This window comes from Pongo pygmaeus, chromosome 8, assembly GCF_028885625.2.
Source record: "Pongo pygmaeus isolate AG05252 chromosome 8, NHGRI_mPonPyg2-v2.0_pri, whole genome shotgun sequence".
In the NCBI taxonomy this organism is placed as follows: Eukaryota; Metazoa; Chordata; class Mammalia; order Primates; family Hominidae; genus Pongo; species Pongo pygmaeus.
Window position 1 is genome coordinate 74,479,130 of NC_072381.2, and position 15,911 is coordinate 74,495,040.

A 15,911-nucleotide genomic window follows, 5' to 3' on the forward strand; every position below is an offset into this window, starting at 1 on the left:
TAGATCTAATTCCAAATTCTGCTTCATCTCTTAACAATTATGTAACTTTGAGAAGTTTACTTAGCTTATTTTGAGCTTTGGTTTCTTCATCTGTAAAACATGAAAAAATCTATTTCCCAGGGGAGTGAGGATTAATAACATCAAAGGCAAAGTCCTTAAAATAGGGCTTGCCACTATAATGGGTATTCGACTGATGTTCGTAAAAAAACAATGCTTTGGTGAAGGTGATGTTAAAGTTGAAGAACTTTAAAAAAGTTTATTTTTGTGGTGGAAATAGAAAATAAAATTCTCAGATAAGTTTTTTTTTTTTTAAGAACAGAAGCCAATTGAGGTGTTAATGTACCTGTTCTTATGGTTATGATAAATTATTATAACAAAACTTTCAGGTATTCAAAATAAACATTTCTTTAATGTTTTAATGTAGTACTTACGACCTAGTACTTTGGCATTAGATAGAACTGGATTCAAATCCTAGTTCTGACACTTCCTAATATCCTAGTATAAACTTGGGAAAGTTTAAACTCTATACGCCTCAGTTTACTCATCTGTAAAACAGATATAATAGTAGTAGCCATATCATAGGTAGAAGTGATGATTAAATGTGCTTGAGATTTAGTAAACATTCAATAAATGGAAGTTACTATTACTATAATAATAATAATTATTATTATTATTTAACATCTATGGCCATGTATCATGGCCTCCATTTTATAGATAAGAAATGGAGGCAGAACTAGTGAAGTGACTTGATCCAAGGAAAAATTTGAAGAGAAACCAAAGTCTACATTCATAGTTAATTCAGTGTATCTGTATTCTATTGAAATACAGTCTCATGAATTAACTGTGTTGACTTCAGATCTTTGTATTCTCTTTGCTTGGACTGCTTCCTGGGCCCACCTCTTTTCACTATCCTATCAGGCCTAATCCTACATGGTCTTTGGTTCCTAGCTGAGACATCACTGCCCTGGGATTTCTTCTCTTCCCTGAGTTGGGTACCTCTCCAATGTGCTCCCAAAGCTCACTGTCCTTGACACAGTCTCCAAACACAGTACTTATCACAATACATGAAGTGTGTGTATTTTCTTCTCTGTCTCCCTCACTATGTTTTGTACACCATCATCTCTGCACCCACATAGCGCAATATTTTTTTTTGAATTTATGTGTTCATTAGAATTTTCTCCTAACTCTATTATTAGCTTTCACTTTTTTTTTTTTTTTAAGACACAGTTTCGCTCTTGTTGCCCAGGCTGGAGTGCAGTTGTGCGATGTTGGCTCACTGCAACCTCCACCTCCCACGTTCAAGCGATTCTCCTGCCTCAGCCTCCCAAGTAGCTGGGATTACACGCATGCACCACCACGCCTGGCTAATTTTTGTATTTTAAGTAGAGACAGGGTTTCACCATGTTGATCATTCTGGATGGTCTTGAACTCCTGACCTCGAGTGAACCACCTGCCTCAGCCTCCCAAAGTGTTGGGATTACAGGTGTGAGCCACTGTATCTGGCCTATCTTTCACTTTTAATTGTAGGATAAAATAGGACAAATAAAGGAGGACAAAGAAAACTTACAGACACAAAGAAAAACTATAAACTGGTAAAGGCAGTCATAACTTTAAGATGACTTTCAAGTGAAAATTTATTTATGATGGATAAAATAACTGAAATCATGCTTTGTTTTCTTTTTTCTTTCTTTTCTTTCCTTTTTTTCTCTTTTTTCTTTTTCTTTTTTTTTTTTTTTGAGATAGACTCTCGCTCTTATAGCCCAGACTGGAGTGCAATGGCACAATCTTGGCTCACTGCAACCTCTGCCTCCCATGTTCAAGCGATTCTCCCGCCTCAGGCTCCCGAGTGGCTGGGATTATAGGCACCCGCCACCATGCCCGGCTAATTTTTGTATTTTTAATAGAGATGGGTTTTCACCATGTTGGCCAGGCTGGAATGCTTTGCTTTCATACCAGAAGTATCAGAGAACATCTGATTATAATCAGAAACCTGGGTTTGAATCCCAGCTCCAACACTAAATAATTTTGTTTTCTTGAGAAAGTCACTTAATGCATCTGAATCTCAGTTATCCTCATCTGTCAAATAGGATAATAATTCTATCTTTGAGGATTCTCAGATGAAAATGCATATATAAATTGTTAAACTGATAAAATATTAGCCAAAATAAAAAATATGAAAATTATTTTCTTTTTTAAGCATTAATTTAAAAACTTTCTCTTTTAAGCATTAATTGTATAACTATTATACAATTTGTACTTAAAAAATCACAAGTGCTATTATAGGTACCCTATAATTCATTTATTCATCCAATAAATATTTATTGAGCATCTACTGTGTGCCAGGCACTGTTCTAGGCACTGTGGATTCAGTGGTGAACAAAAGACAAAGTCTCTGTCCTAATGGAACTGACATTCTAGTAGGAAAAATATTAATGTTAAGAAGAAAAATAAAATAGAAAAGGGAGATTGAGAATAATGGAGGAGGAAAGAAGGTGTGTTATTTTAGCTAGCAAAGTCAAGCAAAGCTTATAATGCAGTGGAGAAGTTACTCATGTGACCATCTGGTAAGAAAAGAATGTTCCTGACTGAGGTAGAAGTAAGCGTCAAAGCCTGAAGAGGTGAGTGTTTTGTATGTTTAAGTCAAGCCCAGTGAGCGAAGAAGTGCGTGAAAAAGAAGAGCCAAAGAAAATGAGGTCAGAAAGATACAAGGCCAGATCATTTAAGGTCTTGCAGACCATGGAAAGGACTTCAAATTCTATTAAATGTGTGAAGGGAAAACCACTTAAAGGTTTTGAGAAGCAGATGGCATGGTTTTGAAAAAGTTCAATCATGGCTGCTATGCAAAGAATCAAACTGAAGGAAATAAGAGTAGAAGTGAGCAGATCAGTTAGGAGGCAATTGCAACATGCTACGCAAGGGATGATGGTGGCTTGGACCAATGAGCGGTAGCCATGAGAGATGGCCAGAAATGCTCATATTTGAGATATCTTTAAAAGTAGAGCCAATGCGGTTTGCTGATGGATTAAAAGTGGGATGTGAAAGAAAGAGCAGTCAAGAATTACTCCAATATTTATGCCCTGAGCAACTAGGTCATTGGCAAAATCATTTGCTGGGATGAGGCAGGAGGTGATCATAAGTTCTCTTTAGACATTTCAGCTGCAGTATTCAGAGTGTCATTTGACTTTTTTTTTTTTTTTTGAGATGGAGTTTCACTTTGTCGCCCAGGCTGGAGTGCAGTGGCGCAATTTCGGCTCACTGCAACCTCTGCCTCCTGGGTTCAAGCAACTCACCTGCCTCAGCCTCCTGAGTAGCTGGGATTCCAGGTGTGTGCCACCACCCCTGGCTAATTTTTGTGTTTTTAGTAGAGATAGGGTTTCACCAAATTGTCCAGGCTGGTTTCAAACTCCTGACTTCAAGTAATCCGCCTGCCTCAGCCTCCCAAAGTGCTGGGATTACAGGCGCGAGCCACCACGCCCGGTCACAGTGACATTTGAGTTTGTTTCCTCTTTTCTGTTTCTCACAAAATGGAAAATTAGATTTTTTTCCCACTTTCAAAATAAGAATGAGTAATTGCCCTTGAAAACAGAGCATGGCATTGATGAAATGGTACCAGATTGGAAATGAAACAATTAACGTGGCATCAAACATCAAGACAGACTTTAGCAAATCACGTAAAATAATTTAGCAACATAGACATCTTATTGTAACTTCTGTACTTTCCTAAATATCTCTATTTTTTCCCTAGGACTTTTCCAGAAAAGAGGATCTGCCCTAAGAACTTTCTGAAAATGTTAAGAGTCAGGTTTATGGTGGGGCACAGTGGCTCACGCCTGTAATCCCTGCACTTTGGGAGGCCGAGCCAGGCAGATCACTTGAAGTCAGGTGTTCAAGACCAGCCTGGTCAACATGGTGAAACCCCATCTCTACTAAAAGTACAAAAATTAGCTGGACGTGGTGGCAGGTGCTTGTAATCCCAGTTACCTGGGAGGCTGAGACAGGAGAATCGCTTGAACCTGGGAGGAAAAGGTTGCAGTAAGCCAAGATTGTGCCACTGCATTCCACACTCCAGTCTGGGCAAAAGAATGAGACTCCGTCAAAAAAAAAAAAAAAAAAAAAAGAGAGTCAGGTTCATAAAAACAAAAGTTTGAGGCTGATACCTTTGGACATGTTTTTCAACTCATGTTAACTCGGTACTATCCTTCTTCAGGCTCTAAGAAGACCCTGTTGTTGGAAATACATGGAATAAACTCATTTTTAAGTTATAATATGAAAATTTAAGCTGGGGCATTGACCAGAGAATTGGCAAAACCTAGTATGAAGTAACTTGAATTCAAACATAAATACTGAAGTATTCTGATTGTGAAGTATTAGATATTTAAATGAGAAAACAAATCTGGGTGTGAGGAATGCCGAGATGTTGGTCAAAGGGTACAAAGTTCCAGTTACACAGGAGAAGGAATAAATTATGGAGGCTTGCTGTACAGCATGGGGACTATAGTTAGCAATAATGTAATGTTTTCTTCAATATTACTGAAAGAGTAGAGCTTCAATTTTCTCACCACACAAAAAAGTGGTAAGTATGTGAGGCTATGGATATATTAATTAGCTTGATTTAATCTTTGCAAAATGTATACATATAGCAAAACATTACCTTGTATATCACAAATATATACAATTTTTAATTCGTCAATTAGACCTTCATAAAGCTGAAAAAAAGGAATTTATTATTTTTTTAATGCGTCTTTTTTTTTTTTTTTTTTGAGACAAGATCTCACTCTGTCACCCAGGCTGGGGTATAGTGGTGCGGTCATGGCTCACTGCAGCCTTGACCTTTGGGGCTCAAGCAATCCTCCCACCTCAGCCTCCCAAGTAGCTAGGACTACAGGTGCTTTCTACCATGCCCAGATAACTTTTAAAATTTGTTGTAGAGATGGAGTCTTCCTATGTTGTTCAGGCTGGTCTCCAACTCCTGGGCTCAAGCGATCCACCCACCTTGGCCTCCCAAAGTGCTGGGATTACAGGCATGAGCCACTGCACCTAGCTACATGTGTCTTTAAACACTGCTCTACATTCATTATAGTGTGGGAAGCACATTCATGAAAACACCAAAGAACTCCCGAGTAACCTAAATCTGGTTTAGAGGCAGGCCCAAAAATAGCCTAATAGTTAATAATTATTTGTAAAGACAGCCAGAATAGGAAAAGATAAATATGTTTAAGTAACTCATCTAAAACAGGGATGAGCAGAACTACCCTATTCACTTCATAGGTCTGTTTGTGAAAACACTTTAAAACTTAGAGCACTATGCAAATTTGAGGTGACCTTTTGCTGGTGATGTGTAATTAATATGCCCAGAATGCTTTTTAGGGAAAGAAAAAATAGACTTTGCTCCCTCTCTTTAATGCCAGTATTGACCTGTTGGTTTTGCCTTCTATATCCGATGATATCACCCTAGAGAAGTATCTAAGTCAGTTCTTTTGGAGAAGTTCTTGCTGGGTCAAAAACCAAATCCCAGTGAATAGGAACCAGTTCTGGAGAGTTATGTACAGATCACCTTTTTAAAATCTGGGTGCAGATGGAGTGTACTTGGTACACTATTACAATATCCATCCCTTCACTATCACAGTGATCATCCCCATCTTAGTCTTATTTCTAGTCTATTTTTGGTGTGAACAGCATTAGTAATTTAATAAATTAGTATATACTGCATTACCAGAGTAAGAACTTGAGGAACATGGAAATGATATGTCAATAATAATATGGAAATCATACAAGACACATTATCTCAAAAATTTTTCAGTTTGAAAGAAGAAAAGAAAAATACAGACAAAGATAAATACAGACAAATGTATACATCAGAAAAGAATGTTGAGATAAAGAGGCCGAGCAGAGATGATCCATCAGGGAATTAATGGGAATCCGTTTGGAGACATTCCTTTAAGGGCAGAGGTTAAGTAATGAAGACTTTTAGATAATAGGCCAAAGGTGAGTAGGCCATTTTCTTATTATTATTTTAATCGAACTGGTAAAAGTAAGAATGTAGGAAAGAAAGTAAAGATTTCGTTTGAGTGGGAGAAAAAAGACTGGCTCCTACGAAGCGTATTATGTATGTTTTTGTATCCAGGGTTGACAAACATGTAGGGAAGCGCTAGTGAAAGACACTGCAGCCAGAGCTCAAAGGTACTATTTAATCTGAAAGACAGCAAAGAAATACTGTAAAAAATAAATCCTATGGCCCATAGAAAGTCTCATGGAAGGCAATCAAGAAGACTTCATCTAGGATCAAAAAAGAAAAAGGGTTTGGTGGTTGTCACAAAAGTGATAGGCATAGGAGGTTTTATATCACTCTCAAGATCTCACCATTCATAATGAACCAAACTGTTATACAGGAAATCCCAAATGAGAAAACTTTGTCAATCCCTATCAACTCAAATATTTGTTTTTTAAACGCAAAAATTTAACACTTCATTCTTCTTCAGCTTACTATTTGTGTCATTTTTAAGGTAATTAAGGATTTGAAAAAAGCTAACTTCCCTAATTAAATTGACATAATACATTTGCTAGATTGAGAGAACAGTAGGTGTCCCAAGGGATCTCAAGATCAAGTTCTAGTTCAAGCACTTTGTTGGGAGGCTCTTTTGGGCCCCTCCCTGAGAGTGGAGTGCGCTGTGACTCCGAGTGGAGGTCTATGTAGCAGGGAGCCTGCACAGAGCTTGTCAAGGTGACTCTGGTTATACATGAACTCTGAGAACTCTATAGCTACTGCAGGTAAATAGTCCCACCAACCTTTGTTCCCACCAAAAATATATCTGCTGAAATTGTTCTTCAATTTCTAAACAGACCATTCAGTCTCTACCTAAGTTGTTCCCTTTAAGCAAATGGGTAATGTTATAGTAGTTTTAAAAGCATTTGGTCAACCATGAAGCACCACAGAGATATTTTTAAAAATATCATCCCCTAGGAGAGGGGAAAACCTGTTAAGAAAACCCTTTCATTTTTCTATCTTGTTATCTAACACCATGAGACCAGCAGCATCTTTGTCAAATCTCAATGTGAATGAAAAAAAATTAATTATTCTAGGGTTGGCAGGAGCATTTGACTTATATTTTCAGGTTAGTGAACTGAGTCTACTATTCCTATTACGTGTAGGAATTAACTGTGGAAAAATTGAACTCTCACATTTTCACATACCAACATTAGTTCATTAAAACCCTTTCAAAATGGAACCTGATTTACTTCTTGTCTCATATCTTCAAAAGCAAATTTGCAAAAACTATCACTATGAATTCCAAAACCAGCTTGGACAAAAACTCATTCAACTTCTTGTGTCCATAAATTGTGGTTCTGTGTCTGTTCTACTGAAAGTGCCTTTGTAAGCATATTGCAGTAGTGTCTATATTATAAATTGTAGATATATGGAAGACTGGGGTTTTAACACATTATTATGAGTTCCAGTAGCGTTAGCCATATACTGTAAGTGGGGATAGAGACACACTTCCAGAATTTGGATAGTGTTCAACTGTTTGTTTCATAGTCCATTATTATAAGATTCTGTAAGGCGTATAATTTTATCTCTTGACACCCACCTCTGTAAGTATATTATCCATCTATTTCAGATTTCTTGGGATGGCCTTGATTTTAAATATTTTGCTTGTTGTCAAATCACGTGTCAGACCGTATATCTTATTTTCTGTTTTAAAAAATATGTTTATGATAACTATAAGTATAGACATTCTCAATTTCCTAGAAAAGGACTATGAATTTTATGTGAACTCAAGAACCGTTATTATTAAGGAGAGACTATAAAGTTATGACAAATTTTTAATTTAGTGTTTGTAGGATTCATTTCATTATTACTAAAGTAAAAGTAATTGAATCATAGTTTTTTGAGAAAGAAAACTGGATGACTGTTTTGTTTCTTTCAAGCTGATGTTAATATCTTTAATAAGCATATAAAAATCTGTTGATAAGGTACTAAAATTCCTTAACACCATTACTGTAATGTTCACTTTTGAGGACTGGAAATACATAATAATCCATCTTTTCTCTTTCTTTGCTTATACAGTTTTTAAAATATAACTCAAGATGTGCGTCTATTACTGCTAATAGTGCAATGTACCAGGCCAAACATTTGCCACTGACTGTCAAGTGTCTTTCTGATGCAGCTGAAAAGGGAGAGAGAGAGAGAAAGAGACGGAGAGAGAGAGAGAGAGAGAGAGAAAGGAGAAAGAAAGAGCAATGTCCCTTGAGCAAGACTTTCTGCAGCTGTTGTGTACATTAATCCAGGGAGCAGATCTCCCAACACTAAATATAGCAAGCGTATCCTTTTACATGATAAAAAAATTTAAAATGAAAGTCTTTATGCAGGCATATTATTTTAGATTCAACTTCCTTTAAAAAGGAAATAGGCATTGCATACATATTCTCTATATAAACAACATTCTTTTAATAAATGAATGTGTGGAAAATGCCAGTGAGATATGCAACATGTCACAGCTTCTTCTGTTGAGATATTTTTCCTTAGGAACTCAAGTAGGCTGTGATCTCTATGAGTCTCATCAATCCCCTCCAAAATCTTTACATGTGGAAAGCTTTATTTTTCACTTAATTTCGTGTCCCGTCATATGTAATTAGACAGTTATCCTAGGTTTCATTTCAAGTAACAGTAATGAGTTCTTTGAAATATTCGCTTTTCCACTGTCAGTGCCCTGTTATCAAAACACACTTGTGAACTTAAATCTGGATATTACCTTTCTTTTTTTAGTTGACCCAGATGAGGATGTCCAATCGAGGCACTCCACTGCAATGATAATTATCCAGGGAGAACTTTTAGATGAAAGCACAGGAGAAGAGGGAAATTCTTCACGCCCTTGGAAATAGACAGTAGCCGTCCATAGAGAGTGAGGAGTTAACCTTAGTTTCAGTGAAGATGGCTGTAAGAAGCTGGACAACCTGTCACCACCGGAGCCAGAGCATTTGTCAGCTCACAGGTCCCAAGTTATTTTGAGCTGTATAAACCATGTGCCTGTGAAACATTCCACCTGATTGGACAGGAGAAAACTGAGCAAAGGGATTCCATAGCAGGACAGCACCTATGGGGGTGGGGGTCAATCAGTTCTTTTACCTATAGAATTTCCCTTATAGCTAGAGGCCCAAGTTATTTATTGATTGATGTTTGGAATGAACACTAAATGCATTATACCATAGTTCATCATTCAAAAAAATGACATTATTTTTAAATGTATGAAAACTCTTAATTTTAATTTTTAAGATCTTTAATTTTAATCAATAAGAAATTTACTCTCATTAAATCACTGATACGTTTTAGGAAATTTGACTATGAAAAGCCAACATGAAGCTAAGGTCTAACGTTTTAAAGCTGAGAGCTTTTTTGAATTGTTTGTCCAAAGGCTAAGCAAAAGCAGACAAGGTAACTAACATTAAAAATTCCTTGGCTGGGCGCAGTGGCTCACGCCTGTAATCCCAGCACTTTGGGAGGCTGATGTGGGCAGATCACCTGAGGTCAGGAGTTCAAGACCAGGCTGGCCTACATGGCGAAACCCTGTCTCCACTAAATATACAAAAATTAGCCAGGTGTGGTGGTGGCACATGCCTGTAATCCCAGCTACTCAGGAGGCTGAGACAGGAGAATCACTTGAACCGGGGAGGTAGAGGTTGCAGTGAGCCGAGATCGCGCTACTGCATTCCAACATGGGGGACAGAGCAAAACTCTGTCTCAAAAAAAATAATAAAATTAAAAATAAATAAATAAATAAACTTGAAAAAAAGTTAACCTGATTGCTTAGTATAGATTAAATGATGCTATAACATTATCAATCATGGTAGAAGCCAGGACTTTGAAAATTCAGACTTAAATGCCAGTTATTATTCTTTAAAAAGATCATTCTTAGATTCTGATAGCATGAAATACATTGGTTTAAATCTAGCTTTCTTAATTAAGTCATACAACTGCTTATAGGGTTTCTTCCTAGTCATTCATTCATTTGATAATTATTTACTTAATGCTTACTGTGTACCAGGTACTGAGTATAAAGCAGTGCACAAAATACACGAAAATTTCTGACCTCGTGGAATTTATGAAGAGATCTTTATCCTCTTCAGTCATCGTGAGACTATTTATAGTACATTGAACAGATATAAAATTTCTTTGTTTATTGTGATCGCATTGGAGGTTTAATTACACCTTTTTTATGTGGTTTTATGCTTACACAGGCAAAAAAAGATGAAGAACACTTTTAAATAATTCAGACTGAAATAACTGGTATTGAGGAGAGAAGAGGATACAGGAGCAAATGAATTATCTGTATAGGTTATTCTCATTACCACAGTAATCCAGAGCTTCAATGTACAGATTTATTTTCTCTCTTACCTAATCTTGTGCTGATACTAATGTCAAGACCACTTAATTGTCCTTCTGCATATTCTATTTATGTAGATATGCCAACAATTTCTTTTTATTTAAAAAGGGGATCTTCCTCCGCTATCCCACTCAGATCTTAAGCCATAATCAATGTAAGTGCTGCTGGGTCTTGGGTAGGTCTCTCCCATGGGAGAGTAGAACCTCTATTTCAGGTGGCTAGTAAAGGCAATGTTTAAACACACTATAAGTAAACATATTTTTACTTTCCTGCAAACTGCCATGATAAGCCTGGTATTCTACCTTTCATCCAGGTATAGAACACTAAGGTTGAAGGAGACTCATACTAAAAGGTAGAATAAAGCTGGTTGGGCAGTGAAATTAGGAATCTATATGAAGAATTAAAGTAGGTTTAAAATGCAAAAGAAGAGTTACAGAAAAAAGAAGCTGGCCGGTCGCGGTGGCTCACGCCTGTAATCCTAGCACTTTGGGAGGTTGAGGCAAGCAGATCGCCTGAGCTCAGGAGTTCAAGACCAGCCTGGGCAACGTAGCGAAACCCCGTCTCTACTAAAAATACAAAAAAAATTAGCAAGGCATAGAGGTGCGTGCCTGTAGTCCCAGCTCCTTGGGGGGCTGAGGCAGGAGAATCTCTTGAACCTGGGAAGCAGAGGTTGCAGTGAGCCGAGATTGCGCCATTGCACTCCAGACTGGGTGACACAGCAAGACTCTGTCTCAAAAAAAAAAAAAAAGAAAAAAAAGAAAAGAGAAGCCGAAGACATTCTGAATGGCAGTCATCTTTCTCTTTTCATTTTTACTGCAACATTTTCAAATACAGATACCATACACAATTTTTGAGCTCTTTGAAAAAAAGCTGAATATAAATGTTTTAAATAAATAATATTTAGCAATTGTGAACACTCTGGCTATAGTACATCAAACATATTTTAGATTTTAGTTTTTAAAAACTAATTTCTGCTCCCAAATAACCCAGTTCCCATCTTGCTTATCTTCAGTCGTATTTGTATAAACATTATACCACAAACCTAATAGTTCAAGATTTCACTAGAGTTTATTGATACAAAAAATAATCTTTAAAACTTTCTAATGCCCAACATAGTTAAAAACAAACTTTGTTAAGTGGCAAGCAAACACAAGGTTGGTTACATGTCTTAAGCCTTCCCCATAAAGTTGAGTGGCTCATCCAACACATGTGTTTCTTGTGGTTTGAACACGATCCTGTGCTTGCCTTCAGCTGTTTTCTTAATTCAGTCAGTCAGCCACAGAAACAATTTACTCACATTGGGATGATCCACAGGAATGCCAAGGAATCTGGAAGATCTATGACAGAGGAAGTCTTCACTTGGACGGTAAGCATGGGAGAATTTCCATGCTAGTAGATTCATATAAAATGTTTGCATTTGCTATTTTTTTATATCGCTATAGGCTCCAGTTCTCTAAAACAAATTACTCACATATACCAAAGCTTCAATAAGTATTGCTTGAAGTTCATAGATTCATCTTGACGTATCCAGTATCAGATGAAAAAACTAAACAAAACCTCCATGCCGTATTTTTGAAAAACAGAGAAAGTATGTATTTTTTATTCATTTTTAATGAGAAAAATTTTCACAGCAAAGACAAGTTCTTGACTATCCAAAACAATAGATGGGTGGTGGATTATAAAAGATCTTATACAAAAGGCATGACAACAATATAATTGAAAAAGACAATGAAATCATTAAGAAATTTCTTTTTCATCTAAACTACTGAAAATGCTTGCCTGGGAAAACTCAAAACATTAAAAAAACTATTTAAAAGTTCAAAACCCACTTAGTTTTAAAAACTAAAAACATTTTTAAAAACTAAACAGAACACCCACTTTAAAACATTATCCTGAGAAGTAAATTTGTGGTTACCTGTCTCAGGAGAAGCACCATTCCTATATCAATCAACCAGGATCATCGAAAGTCCAAATCTCACTGCCTAACTTGTGTCAGACACAAAAGTGGCATGAAGGAAATGTGATACTGCCCCGCCAGAGTAATGAAGGGTATTTACAGGGTTCCGTTGCAGATCCAGGGACAGTCATTTAGAACAGATTGCTCTTTCAGATCAACTTTAATAACTCAGTCTGCATGATGTTCTTAGCCTGGAGAGCTGGTGGGGGTGGATAATGACTAAGATGACTAAGGAAATAGGCTTTCTTGATTTCTCCTTAGTCTAAATGAAAATAAGAGTAAAGAAATTCTCAAGAATAAAGCACATGGAATACATAAGATATCTATACACAGGATGCATATTACATGTATAAATATCTTTATTTGATACCAAACTGGGACTATGGTCAAGGCATTTATTAAGGTAAATATGAAAAAACAATCAATTATTACAACACTTCCTGTTTGTTCCCCTAATTTTAAGGTGATTAAATTAAAGCTTTACTATGTGGTTTGCATTAAAACACAACAAAGCTTCCTTTACTTGTGCTTTTGGTATGTAGTACATATCAAAGTTTACACTTTTCAAAAAGTATCATTTCCACGAAGAAAATCTATTCAGAACTTTTTAAAAGAGCACTCTGAGACTAAGTTACTAAAGAAATCTGGAACAATTGTTATCATGTATGTACTCCTCAAGGTATACAGTTAAATCCTACTTCTCACCACATTAATATAATGATTATATTAACACACATAAATATGCTATAGTCTTGGTAGAAATAAGTTAACATTCCTTAGCTATGTGCTAGGCACTATGCTAGGATCTTTGTGTATGTGTTTTATTTAATAGATTTCCTTAACGTCTATGAAGTAGGTACTGTTATAATTCTCATTTTACAGATGAAAACTTGAGGCTTAGAAAGAAGTTTAAAACTTGCCCAAGGTCACACAACAAGTAAGTGACTGAGCCAAAATTGAACCTGAGTCTGTGCTTGTAACCACTGCAAATATTCAAATGATTATATTTCCAACATATTTGTGAAAAATTAAAGGTAAAAATGAATAGAAAACATATTAGGCCGGGCACGGTGGCTCACGCCTATAATCCCAGCACTTTGCAGGCTGAGGCGGGTGGCTCACCTGAGGTCAGGAGTTCAAGGCCAGCCTGGCCAACATGGTGAAACCCTGTCTCTATTAAAAATACAAAAATTAGCCGGGCGCGGTGGTGCGTGCCTGTAATCTCAGCTACTTGGGAGGCTGAGGCAGGAGAATCACTTGAATCCAGGAGGCAGATGTTACAGTGAGCCAAGATCACGCCCCTGCACTCCAGCCTGGGCGACAGAGTGAGACTCTGTCTCAAAAAAAGAAAGAAAGAAAAAAGAAAGAATAGAAAATATATCTTTCTTTTAGTAAATATTCTAAGGGAACACTATATAGGGTTTAAGTTTGTAATTTTTCTGACTGAAACCAACCCTGACATTATTTTGTATGACTAAGCAAAAAAAAGAAGTGATAATTTAGAAAGAAAAAAGCAAATGCTTGCAATAAACTCTATATGCAATGTTTTATCTGGGAACATGAATTGATATGTAGACTGGAGTTAGGCATTAGTGCTGAAAAGTGGGGCATTGGAAGCAGTCAGAATGCTATGACAGACCTATTTTTTCATTTCAAATTGTTATAATTATTGTGCTGAAACAATATAAGAGGTTTGTTCTTTTAAAACTAAATTTAAATGCTTTGGTGTTATTTCTGAGCACAGCAACATAGGTCAATAAAGTTTTTACAAGTTACGGGTAGGAAAATAACAGCTTGAATATTCTCTCTTCGTAAGGTTAGCTCAAAATATGCCAATATGCCAGGCTCTGAGTGATTCCACACAGATTCTATTTTTGGTCTGCTTGGACATCTCCAAAAACTGAAAACAAAGTTCAGTGTTCTTACTCATGACCCAGGTAATCACACTAATGTTAATGATGTGCGGGAAAGGAAATGGGAACTAACATTTCTTACAAGCGTATTCTAGGTTGCGGAGTAGCCTAAGTTACTCTCATTTAATTCTCATAGCAACCCTGCAAAGTGTTGTTATCTGCATGTTACTGGGAGGAAATTAAGCCTTAAAGAAGCATAGTTTTCCCAAAGTTACCCAATCAGTGAGTTACACAATTAAGTAGATTCAAACCTAAGCCTTTTAGAGGCTTCTTGTTGTTTGAGACAGAGTTTCACTCTTGTTGCTTAGGCTGGAGTGCAATGGTGTGGTCTCAGCTAACTGCAACCTCCAGCTCCCAGGTTCAAGCGATTCTCCTGCCTCAGCCTCCAAAGTAGCTGGGATTACAGGTGCCTGCCACCATGGCTAGCTAATTTTTGCATTTTTAGTAGAGACAGCGTTTCACCATGTTAGTCAGGCTGGTCTTGAACTCCTGACCTCAGGTGATCTGCCCACATCAGCCTCCCAAAGTGCTGGAATTACAGGCATGAGCCACCACACCCGGCCTAACCTAAGCCTTTTAGTTTAGAACTTACTCTCTTTTCAATGGCCCCCACTGTCTTATCATGAAGAATAATCTTTAAGATTAATTCAAAAATCAGAACTCACTCAAAGGAGGAAATTCATCATGATTTTCATATGTATTGATGGGCAATGGGATTGTTAAAGATATCACTTTAGTTTTATTGACTTTGTGTTTATTTAATAGAAACATGAAGGGAACAGAAAAATAGCATATGACTAAGCTCTAGGGCTATTTTCACAAAGAAGACTCAATAAAATTGGTTGACTGAAATAGCAATGGCTAATACACACTTCTGGGAAGTTACCATCTTATTACATATAGTTTGTCAGGAAAATAGTAAGTGCCAAATGGAATGAAACTGTTGTCAAGGAGGGAAGAGTACAGAGGAAGAGCTTGGAGAACACAGACCATGGAAAATTCAAAAGAAATTTGTATCTTATATCCTTATCCAATTCACATTTTATTTGCATATGAATCTATATGTTTGGCATTTTCCTGAGTCAGCAAACTTCCAAGTGAATAAAGGCAGTAAGAAGACCTGCAAAATCTTTTTGTTTTGCTTTTTCATTCATTTTGCTCACCTCCAAATTGCTCTTCATTCCAAACTAAAAATGAATTAATCAAAACAGCCCAAACAAAGATTCATGGTTCAATGTAATTATCATGTGTATTAAATATCTTATATCTCCTTTCCCTTCATCTTTTAGGCTAGACAATGAGCTTCAGCTCGAAATGCAGGTGATAACGTCACTAAAAGGGATAAGTAAGCAGATAATGTTACAGAGAAGTTAAACACAAAAATTTTTCACAATGGGGATAAATTTAGCTGGGGATAAATCTATTGTAGATAAGTCCACTGGCCTGACAATATTGTGCAAATTTTCTTTTTTAAATTGTAGTTAATTTAATATAATCAAATACAAAGAAAATATTCCAAGAGCTTCCATAAGTAAAGAGCAGTTCACCTGCAAAGGAACAAGACCCAGAATGCCATTTGATTTCCCAACGGCAACACTGAATGCAAAACAATAGAGCCATATTTTTAAATAATGGAAGGAAAAGAAATTTGAACCTAGAATA

The 15,911-nt window shown here is 36.6% G+C and overlaps 1 protein-coding gene across 2 annotated transcripts in view; it reads right to left on the reverse strand.

The window, feature by feature from the left end:
• MYPN (myopalladin) overlaps positions 1–12,336 on the reverse strand; it is a 111,763-nt gene extending 99,427 nt beyond the window's left edge. Inside the window, exons 1-2 of one of the 2 annotated variants that reach the window (XM_063670558.1) lie at positions 12,295–12,336; positions 11,677–11,936 (exon numbers count right to left, since the gene is read on the reverse strand). In XM_063670558.1, coding sequence (XP_063526628.1) covers positions 11,677–11,753 — 77 coding nt within the window. In that variant the 5' untranslated portion in view covers positions 11,754–11,936; positions 12,295–12,336. Of the gene's footprint in view, positions 1–8,750; positions 8,960–11,676; positions 11,937–12,294 lie in introns of those variants that run through there. The other variant, XM_054436699.2, reaches the window with a different exon arrangement.
• Between the last annotated feature and the right edge of the window lie 3,575 nt (positions 12,337–15,911).